Below are 20,468 nucleotides of genomic sequence, written 5' to 3' on the forward strand. Positions count from 1 at the left end.
ATATGACTGTGACTATACCAAAGGTTAAGAACAGTCTGAGAATGTTATGAACTCAGAGCATTGAAACATACACAGTTTCTGCCCACTCTTCTGGGAGTGACTCACTTTAAGAGACTTCAGTAGAATTCCAGCAGTGGATAAATGTGGGCTGTGCAGGCGGGAACATACCGTGCTGCTCAGCAACATCTCATGGAACAAGGCTTGGGGCCATGTGAAGGCAAGCTCAGCTGTGTGGAGCCTGAGCTGACACAACCTGTTGGCTTGAACCTGGGCATTCTTATGGGGAGCTGGGCAGGGATGGATCTGAAGCCAACTTTGATGATTAGAGCAGCCTTCCAGTAGCTAAAGGGGGCTACAGGAGAGCCGGTGAGGGACTTTTCACAAGGGTATGTAGTGATAGAACAAAGGAGAACATCTTTAGACTGAAAAAGGGCAGGTTTAGATTAGATATTGGGAAAAAATTCTTTACTGTGAGGGTGTTGAGATGTCATCACAGGTTGCCCAGAGAAGTTGTGGAGGCCTCATCCCTGGAAGTGTTCAAGGCCAGGTTGGATGGGGCTTTGAGCCTGGTCTAGTGGAAAGTGTCCTTGCCCATGGTAGGGGGACAGGAACTACATGATCTTTAAGGTTCCTTCCAATGAAAACCATTCTATTCTGTGATTCTACTGTATGATTAACTGTGTGAAAATGGCCCAGCACTAAACTCCTCATCCAAATTTGTTTTTTTCTGTTGTCATGTCTCCAAAACACAAATATACAGATGATGAAAAAGAAATATGTTCTTTCACCAAGGAAATTATTCCAACTAACATCAGTTCATTTCTTGGATCTATCTAGAAATAATTAGTGTACTTATGGGCAGTGATTCAAGAAAGCACTTAGGGATACTGATAGCTTCTGTGCAGAGTGAGCCAGCTCAGGACTGCTTCCATTCTCCAGAGCTGCTCCAGCACTCCTGGCCCCAGCTACCAGTGGGACTAATAAAATACTCTCCAAGACTGACTCTGATTCATCGAATATGGAAAAGCAAAAATTACCTCTTGCAGGAAATTCTGAAATTTATCTATTGTTTCCAGTTCTTAGCATGCAAATAAGCATTCTTCAATAAATTACATTATTTTACGAATTTTTTGATGCAAGACTTGTCATTCCTCTTTTTTTTCCCTATTTTTACCCTGAAGGAAGATAAGATGAAATTTTTTCTACTTGCCAGCTGGTGATGTTGCAAAGCCTCATCAAGCAAGGATGTGAAAGACTGCAAAATTACTGTGGTTGCATATGCTTTTTCTGCTTTCTAACTTTTCCAAAGATGAGAAAACTTTGCATTTTAAAGAATGGGAAAAGGGTAAAAGAGTGAAAATACTTTACATTCCAGGCAGTCCCCCTACCCCCTTATTGCATTCTCTGAGGAGAAACAGAACAAAATGAGAGCCACAATGTGGGAGAACATTTTTTTTTTGAAGTGCAGAGCACTTTGTTTGCTCTACAATGAATTTACATCAAAATGAAGGGACATTGGTAGTGGGTTTTATTATTATTTTAAAATTTCTCAGTGATCAAAAGGTTGTTTATGACAAAATCCCAAGAGGCACTATGATGAAAACAATAGGTATAGCCTACAGTCTCCAGCTATTTCATAATGTTTCCCCATGATTATATCACAACTTAGTTTCTATACAGTTTCCACATATATATGTAATTAAAAACTTCAGTGATTCTTTGTGCTAATTTGTTTTGAGAGACAAGAGGCTGACAGAAATGAGTTCTAGTTTTGCTAGCAAATATAACCCATATTCACATTCTGCTCACAGTATTTGAAGTTCAAGTCCACCAGACAATGTGTTTTCCTATTTTTTTTTTCTTTTGCCTTAGTGACTATCTTAGGAAAAATCAGAACAGGCTAATCTTGCCACAAAGACATGGTAGTGTAGGTCTGCTGCAGGATACAGTATGACATCTTAGGTCTGTCAGTGGGTCAGTGCTGTCCCAGTGGTACTCTTTGGTATCTGTGTGCTCTGGATGGCATGCCACCAAGTCAGTCATCTCAGAAACATGTATGTCTCTACTGAACAAATGCATGCAATCTTATAAAATACAGGACAGGTTGCCCATATGAACCAAGGTAAAGCATAATGTTCATATCTACTTATCACTGTTTAAAGATACAGTAAAAGACTTATTTTGGAACCTTTTTCAAAATCTTTCATGAGAGCTTTCTATTAAAGCAATGTGAAACAACAAAGTAACTTCCAGTTCTGTGTTATTCGTAAGGTTCCAGATGCAATTTTCTGCTAAAAATCAAATGCAATGCTTTATTTATTTATTTATTTGTTTTCCTAATTTAATTTATTACAGGCTCTTGGGCTGAAGAGATATTTTTGGCTCTGTGGGAAATTTCATGTAGTTTAAATGTCCCTTTCCATTCAAAAGGAACACAAAACCTCAAGATTGGATTTTATCTTTTCTGAAAAGGAAATTCTGAGGGGAAAAAAGAGATAGTTGGCAACGCTGGGAAATGTCATTTTGATGCTGAGGCAAAATGCATAGCATAACACTGAAACAATGTGAAGGTAAATTAAAAACTTCAAGCAAAACACTTCAGTTATACTGAAATAAGGAAAAAAATATTACTAATTTCAATGCTTTTATTTCAAAGTGTGTGTCATTGAATCAATATACTGCTATGGAACATTTTTCAAATATCTTTGAATGCAATCCAGTTGCCCAATGCTTTTGACTAGTTCTGACTTTCACACTTTGCAACTGAAAGCTAATGCCAGCACTGTTACACTTTGTATGTTGATTAGCACCAAAATGTTGAGAATGACTGAGACCAAATTCAGTGTTCTAAAATGCAGGGAGGACTTTCAAAAGTTTTTTTCTGAGTGTTTAGTTGACTTTGGTGTTTTACATCTATTTAAGCCTACCTGACCGAGGCATGCTCAGAGCTCCCACAAATTTAACTAGAGGCTGACCTTCACCTTTGGTTGCCTATAAAACAGTGGAAGTCTGGCTTCTGTTGAAAAGTTTGACAAAATCAGCAAAAAGAGTAACAGCTTAAGTAAATCCTAGGAGAATGAAAAATAGACACCTATTTCTCCACACCATTTTCTCAAGCATGGATATCAAACTGAATGGCACACAGGATTTATTCAGGAGAATTAAAATGCTTTTTAATTCACTGTTTAAAAGACGGAAATTAATTTTAACTTGTTTTGGTTTGTTTTAATTTGCAATCTATAAATAATCGTGTAGGAATGTTAAGTCTGGGGAATATGACGTTTAAATATGACACATTCCTCGAAACACAGAAAATACCCTTCCGTTCTGACAGCACTTATGTTTTGTTGGCTGAGTTCTGATTAAACCAATTTTGGCATTTGAGCTTACATTTAAGCAATAAATTATAAGCATGTTGCAGTGCAAAATTAGACAGCATGTTTTATTCCTTAGTTCTATCTGGAAACCCAAAAGGGTCATTTATTAAACCAAATTTCTGTTCAGTTGAAACTGTGGGACTTTCTGTGTGACCTTTTGACCTCATTAAAAGTATCTGGCGCCGGATGAGGTTTAGCAAACAGGTAGATTTTTTTTCATTTTTATTTTATGTACCTTAAGCTCTAAAACTTTTCTCATATGTATCCCAAATTTCTCTAATCTCCCTTTCTGTAAATAAGCTAATTAATTCTTAACCCTCATCTGAATTGCTTAGAATATATTGGTCATTCTCCTTCTATGTCAATTTTTGCACTCTCAGAAAAAGTACTTTTATCTCAGAGAAACCACATGGTTAAATCATGAATGGAATTTGTGATTTCTGCATCCTGCCAGACCCCTTCAGAATGCTGCTGCAAATCTCCTTTTCCCTGTTCATCACTATGATGATTCCTTTCAAGCCCTGTCAATGGCTTCTTGCTTCCAATCATATCAGACATAAGTTGCTTTCTTGACTTTCAGTGCCCTCTGTGTTCTGTCTGTGGCTATCTTTGTGATGACCCAGCCTCCATAATATTCATTTGTTTTCTGCCTCCCTGTTTCAAACCACAGTATTTAATGTCAGGAACCTGCTGTAAATACCTGCACAAGTGACCTCCCTCCAGATTCTTGTTTCTATTTTTCCTTTATATGAAACTGCTATTTTTTTCTGAAGTCTGTAACCTCTGCCAGTCAAAATAAGGTACTGAACTGCTTCAGCAGCATCAGCCTCTACTTATTTACTCTTTGTTGTCTTACACTTGGATCACAGATATTTGGGATGCGTGTTCTGGTATTGCTCTGTGTTTGAATATCATCATAAAAAATGCTGTTCCATCCATGCCTCCGGCTTTTACACAGCATGGGAAAAATTATGTCACTTAGCAGTGGAGGCAATATAAACAATTTAGCAGACTGCTAAATGTAATAAATATGCTGCTTCTCCTGGTGACTTTGAAGACTCCACTTTTTCCACTAATGTCCATTGAGCCAGATCTTCACCGCATACTTTGCTTATGTTGGGTATTGTTTCTGCTCTAAGACATTTGTAAAACACCTCCACTAGGATGAAAAAGTACTAGGCATTTGATTTCCAGTGGAATGCTTGTCTTAAAGAAAGCAAGCACATAAATATCTAGTTTTCAAAGCTCTAAAGGTAATCAATACTAAAGGGTTGGATTAACCTTTTGCACTTTGAAGATGGTCATTGAGTGGAGTTACTCATCTAGATCAGCTGGCACCCCTATTTACAAACTTTACTGAATTAGGATATTAGATAATAAAAAAAAATCTGACTGGTGCCAGAGGTGAAGACAAATTGAAGTCTTGTAAAATACCTAGTCTCTGGAGGCCACTATATGTTTCCTTTTAAACACGTATTTTACATTCTTTGTTCTGACTCTTGTTGTTCAGAGGTGGCTTGCAGCAGCTCTCCTGTGACATGGAACTGATCACACTGAAAATCAGGTCAGATAAGTCTGTAAACTTCTCACTTTCTGTCGTGCTCCAGCTGGGAAGAAAATCAATGTACTTAACAACAGCAGTGACACCCATTTGGATTAAGCAAGTGTGCTCAAATCTGCAAATGAAAAGTGAGCTCGGAGTTGAAATTTTCATCTCAATGTGAATAAGTGTATGTGAAGGGATGGAAACTTTTTAGTGTTTGATAGAAATGAATGGAGATAAAAATTATTTTGGATTTTTTTGGATTCTCTTTGTTTAACTGATTTCATAATTTTATTTTACATATCTTACCAAATCATGTCTTTTCATAATAATACCTGCCTGGAACTGTCTATGAATAGCTTATATTAAAAAGTTAAAAAAACCTCACAAGTTAGTGGAGATGGTTTCATTGGTTTATGACTTCATGTATTTTTTATCAAAGAGATAAACTTAGCCTAATATTCTACTAGGCAGGCATCATCAAAGCAAAAAAAGAGATTTAAACAACTAAATCCATAGTTGGTGCATAGGAGAAGCCAGTTATTACTCAGATTTCAGCCATATCTTCCTGTGCTTATCTTCTTGCTATTTAAATGAGTTGTTTTTACTGTTAACTATTCTTTATGTTTTCATGATAACACAACCAGATTAAAGAGAATAATTCATTTTTTTTCCCACTAGCATAATTGTTATTGCTTTTAATATAGACACCTTTTTTTAAGAATGACCTGATCTATTAGCATCAATCAGCTTTTTATCATTATGCCAAGAAGTAAAGAATTGTTTGACTTTTGGTGCAAAAAATGGGTTTTGATTTCTCTCCATCATCGATCAAAAAAATTAATCTCTTTAACTGAAATTCTGAGAAACACCTTTAGCTTGATTTTTTTATGTAGATTGTTTCTTTTTTTTTTTTTTTTTAAATGCAGTTTGTGGAGAAGAACACGCATTCAGTTAGATAAATTTAAGGATACAGTCCTGTTTTCTTATCAGGTGAAATCTGAAGCAGAACCAGCATATTCATCACCATGCAGAAACTGTCAGGACAGTCTGTGGAATGGTAGTGGCCATTGAGTGCAAGTGTCATCAGACTGTGAAGTCTGCAGTGACAGAATTTAGGACTCAAAACTTTGAGTGCTTAAAAAAACCAAATATAAATACAAGAATGTATATGAAGACATGGCTTCCAAATTCGTATGGAAGATAGGAAATGAGGTAGAAACAAAAACTACTGTAACAGTCTCAAAAATCCATGTTAATTCTGAGCTTAAACTCTCAGCATTGCAATCTTTCACTCCTGCAATTCTCAGTGAATATATTTGTGTCTTTCTTGATGATAAATCTGCAAAGTTGTCTAACTTCAATGTTTTTTCACTTTTGTCATACATCCTTGCCTAGTTTTGCAGCTATTATGAGAAAAACAGGATAAGTGTCCTAGCACTTAAGACACAGAAAAAAAGTCATTAAGTAAATCTACATGTCATCTTTCATGCCGAACATTGAATTTCCTTCACATGAATTTTGACAGATGGTTTAGACAAAAATCAAACCTATAAAACCAAATAACATGATGACTAAAAACTTCCTGTGTGAAAACCTTGAGTAAATGGGCAGTTTTAACTGATTGCTGAGTATAATGTTGTTAACCTGGGGAACTCCACAGGGAACTCCATAACTGAATTACCATTTTTTGTCCTACAGCAACAAGAAAGAATTGAAGGTATTATTATCTGGTTTTCATTATTTTAGCCATCATGGTCTGGCAATGATTATTACAATAAAACTGAAGAAAAAGTAATTAGAACAATCTATTTGGGAAAATGGTCCTTTTCTCTATTAATGATTTGCAAATCAGAAGATTTGTATTCTTGTACATTTCTTTGTGTTTTGTCATTCTCAGGCTTTAGGAAGTTGTTTGAACTGTGGCTCTGTGTGGGAAACCTTCCAACCATGAGTGCTGTTAACGCTGAGCTATTCAAGCTTTATGATTAAGTTGTCTTATATCCACAACTGGGTGACTTAATGTATTAACAACATCTCCCTGCACTCCCACAATAATTTTTTTGTGGTGGTGAATTGTATTTTAGGCACTATAAAAGACACTGAAGGTACTTACATTTCACAGTTTCTGATCTTTCATATGAAACATAAATTAGATTCTTGTAGTGTTGGTAAAAAGTAAGTAAAAAAAGAAACCCAGAAAAGTCAAATTGAAATGTTGTTGCTTACACAGCACAGTGATAAAAACCAAGTCTTTATTAGCCCGCATCCAGCCATGCCCACTGCACTGACACCTCAGGAAAGAGATCTACATTATTGTGGGGAAAGCAATGAAGTTTGCTGCTCGATATGCAGTACCTGTCAATAATGCAAATGAAACCTGTGTCAGACTGTGTTGGAAGGGTAGAACAACAAAAGTATTGGAGAAAAGTCAGTTGAATGTTGAAGGTGTACACTGAGATTTTGGGATTCCTAGACTAGGTTTACATCTCAAACTTCCTCTGCGACCTTGTCCAAGTTAAAAGAAAGACTTAAGAACATTAAGTGGGACTTTCATTGGGGTTTGTGTTGCGTAAATCCAAGACTTTGATCCTTAAAGGCATTTTTTTGCTCTCACTGATGTGTGGAAGATATTGACATTTTTAAGAGGGAGGACCCCTTGGAGATTAGAGTTGTTGTTGCACTAATGTCCAGCGCAGCACCGCCTTATGCCCCAACTCTGTCAGGATACCCATTGTCTTAGTGATATCTCAAGGGTCAGAAATAGTTTAAAAATTACCCAGAGAGCTACAGAGAATAAGAAGGGGTTTGTGAAACAGGGTCTTGCCTTATCAGTGAAACTGGCCTCCTAGGCTCAAAGAAAGGACCCTGAACAAAGGACCCCTTTGAGATAGTCTGGAGTCTTCTTGCTGAGTCCCTGGTTCCTGCTGTGTCTCTTGTTACGTGGCTGGCAGCCATAGGTCCCCATGCCCTTTGTAATGCAAGGGGTTGGTGCCAGTTCAGGGCCTCTTGCCTTGGTCTCCCGCCACCCAGATCTCAGTCTGCATCTTGCACACCAAGACAACTGGATAAAAGATCATTTCAGCAGGGGAAGTTTGAGACCACTGACCACCAAGACTGAGCATGCAGGCTAATTATCATGAGAAGTGGGAGAATCATTCAACCAATACAAGGTAAAATACTAATTAGATAAGAGAACTAGGTAAATTGTGACCAACGAATCATGATTTCTTTGTTTTCTAAAGCATACTTGTAGTAAAAGTAAATGTAGTACTTTGTTTTCTAAAGCATACATGTAGTAAAGTTTTGAGAATGAGCATGATAGCTTTGTGGATTTACCACCTAGCACCCATCTTTGTGCAAATATGAAATAAATATCTGGGCTCTGTGTTTGAGATTGGCTTATTGCACACTGGCTGATGAATCCCGCTTTAAGGAATAACCTTCGTATTGCTTGGCACCTCACAAAATAAAGAGCAATTAACAGAAGTCATAAAGAAAACCAAACAAGAAAAACTCAGAAAAATGTGCCACATCTATATGGGGAAAAAAAAGAGTTTTGCTCTGCAGTGTAGAAGTGACAAAATGTTGTGGCAATTTTTGCTAAAATTAGTACAATTTAATGAAAAATATCAGCTCAAAATGGCATTTCCTGAAATGACCCATGGCTGAAAGAAAACCTAATGAAATCTTTAAAATTGCCTAGTCTTCCATCTGAAGTTCACAAATACCACATGGACTTCAGATAGTATATTAGTATATATTAGTATATATTAGTATATTAGTATATTAGCTCATTCATTGTTCCTGTGAGCCAAAGCAATATGATTAACTCTGTTTCAGAAAAGATACATTCAATTTTGTATTATGCTATTTTTGAAAGTGTTTACATGCCTATGGAGATGGAGTAGCATCAAGTTTTTAAAATATAAAGAGCAGTTAGGTACTGAGGCACCATTCCTTTGTTTCTTTAGAAACCTGAATGCTTTTAAATTTGTGCTTCTCATAATTTGAAAAGAGCAAGTATTGCAATTAAAGCTTACTTCCTTCCAACCCCACTCACTATTTCACCAAACAAGGCTGCATCAGTCCAACATGAGCTATTTACAGAGGACCTTCAGTCAGATTATTTTATACAACAGAGGTAATAAATTCACTTACTTGTGCAAGTCTTGTTATATTTAGGGTTCTCTTGAGGAAACCCTTCCAACCGGCACTGGAACCTGTGCTGCCAAAATTCCTGAAACCATGGATTTCTATGGTTGGTTTCTGGCCGAAGCTGTAGGTAGTAATCATCAAACCATTTCACGTCTGGAGACTGGAGTTTGATCGTTATCCCACCAACTGCTTCATTCTGGTACCCTTCTGTCACATCATACCTGTCTGCCCAGCCATCACTGCAGGGGTAAAGGAAAAAGACATAGCATTAAGGAATATTCCTATTCAAAGGAATAATAAAAGAGCTTCCTCAACATTGAAATTCAGAGCCTAAGAGCACACACCCACAGCTGTGGTTCTGAGTGGAGTATAGTAAAGCACTTGTAATTCTTCTAGTAGAAGAATTTAGTGCTTTTCTTACATTTGTTTGACATTGTCACCTTCTACTTAAATTGTGTATTCCACATCCTCCACTTCAGGTAATTGAAAAAGCATTAAAAACCACAGATCCTGAAATCTGATGTGTATAAGTGCTTCTCTGGATCATGCTAAACCTCACTGAGCTTTGGGGAGAAAACCTTGGATTCAGTGTTTCTCTGACACTGGGTTGATACTACTCTAACCTGAAAGGAGATGATCTGTTACTGTGCAAAGCACAGGACTGTGTTGCAGACCATGTCCATACTGCATGATGGAGCATGGCACAAAGAGCCAGAAGCAAATTTTGAATAGGCTGACCTGCTCAAGCAGAAGCACTTGCACAGGGCTCAGGGACAGCATTTATTACATCTGAAGCTCTAAATCCTCCTTGTAGACGTGAGTAATGAAGCTGGGCAGAGCATCATGCAGATCCAGGTGTTGCTCCTGTTTCTTGGTTGCTTGAGCTGGAGCATTATGGAGTTGTATGATACTGTACTGCACACAGAATTTTAATCCCCTTCTGTTAACCTTTCAGTTTGCAATACTCTGACCACTAGAAGACAGAAGTGACTGAAAACCTAATTGAAAAAAATGTCACAAAATTCTCAGGGTAATTCCCCTCTCTCCAGTTTCATAATGGATTTTCTTGGAAGTAGTGACTTTTATGAAGTTTCACTCAACTCCATAAAAAAAAAAGAGCATTGTAGATTTCTGCTGTTTTATCATGAACATGATATTTAAATTTTTCAAAAGCTCCAAGTATTGCAGGTAAAGACTTGTAGAAAAATCTCAGATTGGCCTCTAAAAATTCTCTGATGTTAATGACTATAGAGACTACTCTTAAATCCTAAAAGTTGAATAACTAAAGGTTGAAAAATAAGCTTAACTTGTCTTATTTTAAACTTCATTGTTTGTTTAAAGCTAGTCCTATTTTAAGTTAGTCATACTGTAAGTGATGTAGGTGACCTTTATCTGTGTGGATCTGTTGTTCTATTTTGATCATTTGCTGCCTGTTTTAAAATTTTCTTCTGTACTGCAGAGCAGGCAGGAATCCTGCAGCAGTCACTTGGTCCCCAGCATATTCCCTGTGTTCTGCACTCAGCTGTCCTCACACAGTGCAAAAATTAAGACCTCAGAGAGTGACTCCTGCACAGACACTATTTTGTTGAAGCCTGGACTCTTGACTTTGTCTTCTTAGCACAGCTGCAATGTCAGTAAATAGCAGCTTCACCAAGGGGGAAAATAATATCCAGTGTCTGGATTGAAAATGAAGGAACTATCAAACATGCTTCAGATTTCAAATGCATTGATTTACTCCACACAGAAAAGTAAAATATATACATTCATAAAAGGAGAAAGATGAGCATTGCTGTTCAGCTCAAATACAGCCCTTGGAAAATTTAACTTCAAGCTTAGAGATGAACACGAGTGTCAGTGTTCCCAATCACACTCAAGAGACTCAGTCAGGCAAATGCACCCCACCTTCCACCAGGACTATTTATTGGACAGACCCACTTATGGGCTCTTTTGTGATAAAAGCCAGAGAAGGTGTTTGAAATTTATGAGTGATTTAACCTTTTCTTTAAAACACTCATCTTAATCTTCATCAAGTTTTTAAACGGTTTTATCCACCCTCGTAAAACCTGACAAGTTCTTGAATGCAGTAAGTGATAGGTTTTCTGTAGTGTGGGATTTTTAATTTTTTTTTTTAAACTGGGTAGAATTTCAGTATCCCAGATTTAGGAGTTGTCTCATAAGAAACTTAGAAAAAAAACCCTGTTCTCTTGTAGTTAATTTCTTTATCCTTTTCAAAGGAACAGTTTTGTAGATCTAATCAAGCTGGGTGCTATAAAATTTATAGTATTACTTTATGAATAGTTATCTTCTCTAAGAAGATACCATTTTATAACTTTAAATTATTAAAAAAGATGAAAATGACAACTTCATCTTACATAACCCTTCTTCTCAACTTTATTGCTGGAGAGCTTCTTAATTCAACAGAGCTGCTTCTCATTCAAATAAGTATTTCAGCTTAGCTTCTTGGGCAAAAGGCATATTATATAAAACGTACTCAATATCTGTATTGTAGAGACAACAACGTAGAGATAACAAAGCCTCAGATGGACAGTGGGGAAATGCAAATGCTAAACTACTACCTAAAGGTTGGTGAAAGTGGAGTAGGTACACAGGCTAGAATGAATATAGAAAAGCACCAATACTGTGTGTGATATTTAAATTCTACACCCACAGTACAGTAACAGCACTTACAGGATGTTGATGACAGGATGACATAAATATATTTGGAAGAGTAGACCTGTGACATTCTCTGAAGTCATTGAGGGGTGTGAAGAGGAGGGAGAAGGTGACAGAGAGGGAAATACCTGCTTACTTTCATAGTCCTACCTGTCACTCCTTAGACCTTATTTCTACTCCTAATGGCTTAATTTTACTGTAGTAGCTGGTGATAACCTTGTACTCCACTGGTTGTTGCACTATGAAAGGTTCAAAATGGTATTCACTACCACTAAAATCTACTTGCTCAACTGAAGAAAGATGCTCTGGCAGCAGAAATTGGCTGTGACAAAGAAATCTGAATGAAGCACAGTTTAATCTCCACTTTTACCTACTGAAGTGTCAATGTGCACTACTGCAGTGCAGGACTGTGTGCTAGTGAGAGAAATGGTTCTTTATGTTAGCAGTGAGATGTACAGGATTTTTAGATGAGCAAGAGGTTAAGAATAGCTTCCTCACAAGTAGTAAAGCAAGTCCAAGGGAACAGTATTCCAGTAAGAATCTTGAAAGAGTCCAAACAGAATCTTGAAAGAGTCCAAACAGATTAAACAGGGCATGAATATCCTTAACAGATAACTACACAAGTTCAGGTTTTCTCCCATACATGGGTATTGTGTTTCTAATTTTATTCTGATCTAGGTAAATATGATCATTAGAAATAGAAGGTGTTGCTTCTTAGCCAATGGGAAGGTGTCACAGAATCAGAGAATATGCTGAGTTGGAAGGGACCCACAAAGATCATTGAGTCCAGCTCCTGGCCCTGCACAGGACCATCCTCAAGAGTCCCAACACGTGCCTGACAGTATCATCCAAATGCTTCTTGAACTCTGTCAGTCTTGGTGTTGTGATCACTTCCCCGGGGAGCCTGTTCCAGTGCCCAACCACTTCTCTGTGAAGAACCATTTTCTAATATCCAACTTAAATGTCCTCTGACACAAATTCAGGCTGTTCTCTTGGGTCCTGTGACTGGTCACCACAGAGGAGAGATCAGTGCCTGCCCCTCGTCTTCCTTCACAAGGATGTTGTAGACTGCAACGAGGTCTCCCCTCAGTCTCCTCCAGGATGAGCAGACCAAGAGACCTCAGCCACTCCTCACATGGCTTCCCCTCAAGGTCCTTCATCATCTTCGTTAGCCTTCTTGGGATGCTCTTTAATAGCTTAATATCTTTCCTATACTGTGGTGCCCAAAACTCCACACAATATTCAAGGTGAGGCTGCACCAGTGCAGAGCAGACCGGGACAATCCCCTCCCTCGACCGACTGGCGATGCTTTGCCTGATGCCCCCAGGACATGGTTGGCCCTCCTGGCTGCCAGGGCACTGCTGACTGATATTTAACTTGCCATCGACCAGAACTGCTTTCCAGCACCTCATTTCCCAGTCTGTACATACACCAAAGGTTGCATCTCAGATGTAGAATCCAGCACTTTCCCCTACTGAACTTCATATGTTTGGTTATTGCCCAGTGTCCTAATTTGTCGAGGTCTCTGCAGGGACTCCCTGCCTTAGAGGGAGTCAACAGCTCCTCCCAGTTTTTTGTCATCTACAAACTTGCTTAATATCCCTTCCAGTCCTGTATCCAGGTCATTTAGGAACATGTTGAAGAGCACAGGGCCTAAGATGTCCTTAAAGTGACATCTTAAAGGACTTGAGTTGCACATGAAGAAACCATGCTGCGAAAGAAAGAAGCAGTTGCACAGCTGCAGCGCCAAAAGTAAAGGCCCCTTGCCGAGACATTTGTCAGGTATACACAGAACTTCAGAGATCTCATTCATCAGCTTGCCAGGCTAGAAAGTTGTCAACAAGGTAAGAGGACTATGGCATGTTCAGGTCTGACTGCTCTTAGTATTACACTAGCATTAAACACAATGAGGAATTGTTTTCAGGATCATGAAATGTTTCCCCCATATCCAATATTTCCTTGTTTATATTCTTGCCCATCAGGCTAATGTCTAGTGCATTTTCCTTAGAGACTGGTGGTGTGATACAGGAAAATAACCATACTGTATAAAATAAAATATATATAAAGATTAATGCTGTTTCTAAAAAAAAAAAAAAAGAAAAAAGAAAAAAATAAAAAATACAATTTAAATAACTTATTGTACACCAAAGAAAATAATCACAGAAGGAAGAAAAAGGTAAAAGTTGCTTTTACTGTTGCAATACAAGTAAGAGATGAACCTGAAATAGCAGGGCCATTATCATGATGTTTTTTACATATTATCAGATTTCTTTGCAAATGTATATTGCTCCAGCTACCGCTTTTTTAAGGATATACCAGGGTGATGGAGATTTTAGTTTAAAAATATCCTCCAGCAAACAGAGGGGAAGTGGTCTGCTCCTTGTTAAAGATCTGTTTAGTTTACTTGCAGTAAATCACAACATGGTTGTATATCATAGTACAGAGGCACCAATATTTACAAAATTTATTATTGAATAAGTATAAACACAATAAAATAATTCAATCTCTTAGATAATTACTATATATACAATTACTTTTAAACATCTGAATGGAAAAATAGGGGCAGATGAGACAAATCCAGGAGAGCTTTTAGCATCAAATTTCACAAAAGGAAAGGCTACTCGTTAGTGACAAACAGTCAACCAAAAAGAGTGAAGATGATCTAGAAAAGAGGCTTGATTGAATTAGCTGAAGATTTATAGCCTAAAGAACCAAACAGAATAGCAGGGGAGAGATGTGATATCTGTCTTCAAGTACTTAAAAACTGGCAGCAAAAGGTTCATAATTTGTTTTTGGTGTTAAGGTAAGCACTCCGGGCTTAAACTGAAAAGAAAAAGACTCATGTTAGACTCAAGGAAAGTTTCCTTGCAATAAGGAATAGCTTAGAGACTTTTAAGGGTGTCAGAGAATTAGATAGGAAAGCATCTATCTGATATAAATGTCCCTGCTTTGGTGAAGGGAGAACAGGGACTTCTTGACATCCATTCTGCCCTGCATATGCATTAGCTTGTGTTGAGATTTGATATATTTCTTGGAATGATGATTCTATGAAACCCATCAGATTAGAGAAAATATGTTAAGAATTGAAATAATACCCCCCACAGCTTCCCCAGCTTCTCCTATTTTATCTTACTTATTTTCTTGTTATTGTATTCTTTCTCTCTCTGCAGTTGCTATGTGAAGCAACAAATAAGAGAAATTAATTTAAGATAAATCATGTGTTTGACTATACACATAGTTATGTGTGTATTCCAGTTTTGCAGTTGGAGTATGCAGGAAAGAAAATTAAACTTTTATCTCTCTTTTTTGGGTGAAAGGAAGGGTTTTAGGTCTAATCCCCAAGTAACACTATCTCTCAGTCTAATTAAGATAATACTTTGTGGTTTTAAAACAGAAAAGAGATTTTATATTCCCTAATTTAAACATATTGGTCGACAGTCTGAAGTAAACACAAGTTTGGCAGTTTAAGGCCACTTGTTCAGTTCTGAATATTCATAGCATTAATTCCATATTATTGTCCCTATACGTAAGACCTGTTACCTTCGTAGTCCAAATCACCTTGGGCATGGGAACTGAAACTCTAATACCAATTAGCTGATGATAAGACATCAGATTTGAATGACAGCAAAGTGATTGCACAAGTTGACATGTCTACACACTAAATGGACACGGACTTTACTTTTAAATGTTACAAGTCTTCTATGTTGTTTAAGACATTTCTTAAATCTCAACTATGGGGTTCAGATTTTTTTTATAATATTGACTTCAGTGAATATTTTCAGATTCTTGAGAAGCCTTCCAAGGAAGTAGGGAAATTCTGCCATTTTTTAAGACCAGCTGGACTAAAAAGTTTCAAAGAAGAAAATCCTATGCTGATAAAGGGGTTAAATAGATACTATAATCAATTATTTTTCCATTCAGTACCACAACATCCTTCAAGGACAGCTTCAGATTTAAGTATTCCTGAACAGTACCACTGCTTATTATGTTTATGTTGTTCATGCAGTATCCTGATAGAGTTGGAACTTTATTTTCTGAAAGTCAAGTGTATAGAAAATGACACAAAACCCGTGATTTGAAGACTGTTAAGTATAATCTGCTTTAAAATTTAGCAAGACTATATGTCGGATAATAAAAAGAGGCAGAAGAATCAGGTACACTGTGCAAATTGGCAGTCCCTGAAGTTATCGCAACTCTTTTCAGTCACTATTATGGGAAAATTTGACCATCAATTTATTTTAACTAATAAATTAAGAAACAGTGAATTGTGAATATGAATTCTTGGCCATTGGTGATATTTTTGTTAGCTGCTCACTTCAAAAGAAGTTAAGCATTGATAAACTATCAAGGTATTAGGTATATACTATCAAGATCTATCAGGTATTATTAGGAATATACTATCAAGTTATCAAATTTTTTTGAAAATACCAAGAGTACATTTTCTTCCTTCTATACACACGTTAAGTGTGAAACCATACTCCTTAAAAGGTGTGCAGTTGTGGTAGTTTAGTCTAGGCCTTCCTTGGTGACCAGTTTGTAACCAAGGAAGTGTCCAGATTTACCCAGTATTCCCTACGGTTTTTATGTAAGCCGGAGTATAAGAAGAAAGGAGGAGAGGCCTTTGGCGGCTTTGGAGGTGCAGGTTCCCTGCTGTTGAGTCTGTCGTGTTGGGGAGTGAGGCCTGGTAAGGCCCTGCTGACCTTGGGAGACAGGAGTTGCCGGCGGTTGTTCCAGCACAACTTTCTGTTGTCCCAAGGAGAGCAGTAAGATATTCTTTTGCTAATTCTTTTAGTTGCTAGATCTTGGGCTATTGATTTTATTTTGGTTTTGTTCCTTTTTTTCCCTCCCCCTTTCCCTTTTCCTTCTGAAATTGTATATATATTTCAATTGTATATAACTGTAATATAAGTGTAAATATATTTATACATATTGCTTTAACTGTCTCTCTCTCGCTTCGGTTCTCTTGATTTTTTTTCTCTTCTCCCTGAGGTTTGAGGGGGAGGGGGACACTTCTTGTGGTAAGGTTTGGAGACTTGGCAGGGAGCCAGCTTCAAACCATATCAGCAGTATTAAGAATTTATTTGGATTGTTTAAATAAAAAATGGCAATAAATGGAAAAGAGAGAATGTATATATTTTAAACTGGTCTTGCGCACAAATTTCTTCATGACATAAATAACAGAATACTTCCCATACAGAGCCACCTGACATACCCAAAATAATTTCTATGCTATATATGCTGATAATATATATTTACTGAAAATTATTTGAATGGCTTTTTTTCTCCACTTCATTAAAATGTGTCGGATTTATTTTTTAGAGTAAAAAGGTACATGTTGTCTCTGACACACCCAAATCCCACTAAAGTGCCACAGTTTATGGTTTTAGAGCTAGGACTCCTTTTGACATCACTTGATAACCACTTCATTGATACAGTTTGAGTTTCCTTGCCTAGGATGGTCGATTTGTCTCCTCTAGGCTACTGCCAGTCCTGTGTGGCAGAAGGGAGCAGAGGGAGGTCTAATGCTAAACCAACTGCAACTGTAGTCTGGTGGACATCCAAGACATCAACTGGAAGAGATGTTCCTGCAGCAGCTCCTCCCCATTTTATATATTTTCTCTATAGCTAACATGATGCTGTGTCTTTTTACATCAATAGGATAGAGCATAGAAAGCTAGAGGGACGTCTACTCATTTGGTCCATTAACTAACTCACTATACTGAAAGAAACTTTCCAATTATTGGCTCTGGACAAACAATGTGAAATGTTGTGAGTCAGTTACAGTTAGCTGAGGAATGTAGCTTTGGGATTCCTGTGAAAACTGCCTGGAACATCTAACACACATTTCTAAAGCCCCTGTTTCTAAGATTAGACAAAATAGTAAGAGACACATGTATACAACAAAAATAGACTCCCTTTTGTAAACAGTTCCACTTATTTTCTACATTGAAAATGTGTCAATGTCTTGGAATCAATTGAACAGATTTCTTTTTCTCTGAAGTCCATCCCCCTTCAAGCTACAGCTAAAGCTATTACAGTTAATGACTGCATTCATTAGGCTGTAGAATGGTCTTTTTTTTTGTTATGCAAAAACGTGTTTGCAGGCCACATAATGATGATGGAAACTGCTGTTCTGTCCATATCTAATTACTCTTCTGCCAAAAATATGACCAATAGCATTTGAGAATGTATTTCTCCACCTGTGCAGGAGTTTGCTATCTGAGTGACAGTCTTTAATTTTCATTCCATTGTATTTCTCTGCTCTTTCAAGGTTTCTTTTTCCTATATCTTAAAAACTCTAAAAATATTAAAGATTCCTCATGCTCTTCTCAAGGCTCTACTAGTCTTGAAAAGGTAAATTTGTTTGGTTAATACTGAGAAGAGGGTGGAATTGCTTTTGGTGAGCAGCTGTAAATTGTTGCATGTAGATGAGTTCATTTTATGATAACTGTATATGCAATGAATTCTTATTTTGCTGCCAACCTTTTTTTAGATTGCAATTCCTCATATTTTTTTCACTTTTCATGCATATTATAAGGATAAACGAATTTAAGGGTAATTCAAAGGAAAGAAATGACCTGATTATTTTTAGGCAGCATGACACACTTTTTACAAGATGATATCTAGAAGTAGCTATGTAGTGAATTTGGCAGATACCTTACGCAGGGGATTACTGGTATTAATTACTTGCAGAGTATCCAAACTTCCCCCAGCTGAGAAAGGTTGTGATGGCAACTTGAGAGTTCGGTAGTCTATAGCAACACCTAATTTGCATGAAAACAGAGAGAGGTTTACAGCTGTCTGCATCTGTAGTTCAGAGCTGAAAAGTAATTCAGCCTACTGTAGTCCAGTCTACAACAAAATACAGTTTCCAATGTGTGATTCCTCTTTCTTCATGCAAGCTGTCATAGTTGATCAGCCTAACTGAAGTTATATCCATACATACAAATTTTATAGTGTGCCCTAAATTGAAGAGAAATTTGCCTGAATGTTACCCCTGAAAACATCAAAGATATTCAGCTTGTGCTGTATGTTCTCTTGATTCCTGAAAAATTCTTTAGTGAGGAGAAAGAAAATATTTGACATGTTACCAAGAACAAAGGCATTTTGGATGCCTAGACAACTTTATAAAGTCTTAGAGTTGTTTTTTTGAAGATAAAATGTAAATTTGTGCTACAATTTGTCCCTTAATTTTTTTAAGTCCTTTACTTTTTTCCTGTGTTTGCTCTAGATCAATTATTTGTAAGGACTTTGAGGTTTGTCTAGATTAAATAAACTCAGTTTTATCCAACTTTCCTTTGAAGAGCTGTTTTCTAAATTTGCAGTCATTCTGGGTGCAATTCTTCCCACAAGTACCCAGCTGGTCCTTGTCTCTGCAGATTCAGTGCTATCTCAGAATGCTCTGATAATGCTGACAGTGTCAAGGATGTGACTTGGGAGCTGCTGTCAGTGCACACAAAAATGAGAGCTCTGTGGGCTAAAGATGGGAGGGCAGTGATGGAATGTCCTGTTGTGATCCATATAGGCATAGGGATGGCCTGTCCAGAGCTGGGGACTCAAGTTTGTCCGCATTCCCACACATTGTCCACATTACCACACTGAAGTCAGCAGGCAGTTCCCATACTGTCCCCAGTCTCCTCCCTACAGCTACCAGAAGAAACTGATAATCCTTTAATAAGGGGTGAGGAGAGAGGAGAAAGAAACACGACAACATATCACTAAAAGAGGAGTAGGAAGCATTTTTCTTCAGGTTTCTCATTAAGTAAGGATGGCCAAAAGAGAGACAGAAACTAAAGGAAGGCATGTGTGCTATAGGAAAACCTAAAATATATTTGGAAATTGGCCATCAGACATGAGGACTGCTTCCATCATTGCTTTGTTACAGGATAAAAAGATTACTTCATATCCTCAAACTATATATTCCAAATATGGCAGCGGCTTTTCTTTTCAACAATATTAATGGTGTTGAGTCATATTTATAATTCACTCTAAGCTCCTCAAACTGCAAACTTCTCATAATGACAGCCTAAAAGCCACCAGTTACATAATGTCAGCAAAAGCAGAAAAACAGGAAAGGAAAAAATGATTCGTGTCCAAAACATTTCAATTGCCTATATTTTTATTGTGAAAATAGTGATTTTTATCTTCCCCAAAATGCCTGACTCCAGTATAGCTTCTCAGGCACTAAAAAGTGGTGTCCAATGCTATGTAATCTTATGTAATCTAACTAAGCCTATACAAGCAAATACCAAAAAAAGTCATGAACAGAAATCATGTCTCAGTAGAAATGATAAGCAAATACCCACTGTCTGGAAATGCTGTCAAAAAGCTATTTCATGTATATCTTATGTGCCTGAAATGGAAACCTCTCTGGGATGACCCTGAATGCAAGAAGATCCTCTGTGCTACAGCAGTACAGATATATAAACCAATCCTGTATTTCTACTCATGATTGCTTGCATTAATTCAGAGGATTTTTCATTGTATCAAGACCACCAGGAGAAAAATAGCTTATTCTGAATCAGAATCATTAAGTCATTATCTTAGGATAATGATTTACTGAGGCTGCCAGTGATGGAATGGTTCTCCATTAGACATCTAGGCACCACTTTTATGGATATGCAAGAATAATCTTTAAGATAAATACAAACATAATTATATGAATGAAAAGATAGCTGTGATAGCCTTACTAGTTTAAAAATATTTCAAAAATGGGC

The 20,468-nt window shown here is 37.3% G+C and overlaps 1 protein-coding gene across 4 annotated transcripts in view; it reads right to left on the reverse strand.

Moving 5' to 3' along the window:
• GRM5 (glutamate metabotropic receptor 5) overlaps nucleotides 1-20,468 on the reverse strand; it is a 238,295-nt gene that overhangs the window by 56,263 nt on the left and 161,564 nt on the right. For all 4 annotated transcript variants that reach the window (XM_008928326.3, XM_018071431.2, XM_018071433.2 and 1 more), the window contains one exon: nucleotides 9,082-9,317. In XM_008928326.3, the coding sequence (XP_008926574.1) occupies nucleotides 9,082-9,317 (236 nt within the window). The remainder of the gene's footprint in view (nucleotides 1-9,081; nucleotides 9,318-20,468) is intronic.

This window comes from Manacus vitellinus, unplaced genomic scaffold (assembly GCF_001715985.3).
Source record: "Manacus vitellinus isolate BGI_N305 unplaced genomic scaffold, ASM171598v3 scaffold_2_pilon, whole genome shotgun sequence".
In the NCBI taxonomy this organism is placed as follows: Eukaryota; Metazoa; Chordata; class Aves; order Passeriformes; family Pipridae; genus Manacus; species Manacus vitellinus.